The sequence below is a fragment of the Trichinella spiralis genome, assembly GCF_000181795.1.
Source record: "Trichinella spiralis strain ISS 195 chromosome Unknown Scfld2356, whole genome shotgun sequence".
Classification (NCBI taxonomy): Eukaryota; Metazoa; Nematoda; class Enoplea; order Trichinellida; family Trichinellidae; genus Trichinella; species Trichinella spiralis.
Genome location: NW_003529295.1, coordinates 1 through 778, shown reverse-complemented (window position 1 = coordinate 778; position 778 = coordinate 1). Strand labels below are relative to the sequence as shown.

General features: G+C 35.9%; 1 protein-coding gene across 1 annotated transcript; it reads right to left on the bottom strand.

Annotated features, from left to right (window-relative positions):
• Positions 1-338: 338 nt before the first annotated feature.
• Positions 339-498, bottom strand: Tsp_15666 (transcriptional regulator, MarR family). The gene is made up of 2 exons (XM_003368514.1): positions 447-498; positions 339-412 (listed from the first exon to the last, which is right to left on the bottom strand). Exons 1-2 carry the CDS (start codon positions 496-498, stop codon positions 339-341), a joined length of 126 nt encoding a protein of 41 aa, XP_003368562.1.
• Positions 499-778: the final 280 nt, after the last annotated feature.

Genomic DNA, 778 nt, shown 5'->3' with positions numbered 1-778 from the left:
AGTTAACGCGTTGAACAGAGTGCAATTGTACTAAGGGAAGGCGTGTTTTCTTAAGATAATCACAACATAACCTTTTGAACGGATGTTTGAGAATAACACGCCTTTTATTACTTTTTGCTAGGATTTTCATGTAAATTTCAAAAAAAATCTAATTACTGACATTTACCGAATAGTACTTGTGAAGAAATTAAAAACAAGCATCCAAGTTTGGACAACAAGAGATAATACATTAAAAAGGGATTGTCGGATTTTGGGCAGAAATATCAAATTAGAAACGAGTCCTATTACAATTGGTGACCATGCAAGATCTCTTGAAAGTGATGTCTCTCACTGGTTAATTAATGATCCTGTAAACAAATTTTGTGCTGTTGACTATCCCTACCATGTGGATATATTATACTTAGAACCAGTCCTAAAATATGATGTTTTTTTCACAACAGACTCACCTAATAACCGGCCATTGGCATGTGCATCCATGACTCCACCATTTTTGGTCATTTTTGTCTATTTGCTGTCAAAGTAAAAAATTGCCCATGAAACCGCGAGACTGATGACGGAACTCATTTCCCGCCTGAAACTTTAATGGAATTACACAGACCTACAATTTGCTCTATATACGTGAGATTTCAACAGTATTGTACGATTACATGAATATTTCCAGCAAGCACCCGTATTTTAATTTCCTTGCTATTCTAGAAAGATTATTAAGGTCCGATGTCTTCGTTCATATTGTTCCAAGAATCCCTTCAGAAATGACAAGTTCCGTGCGGCCTGGTAT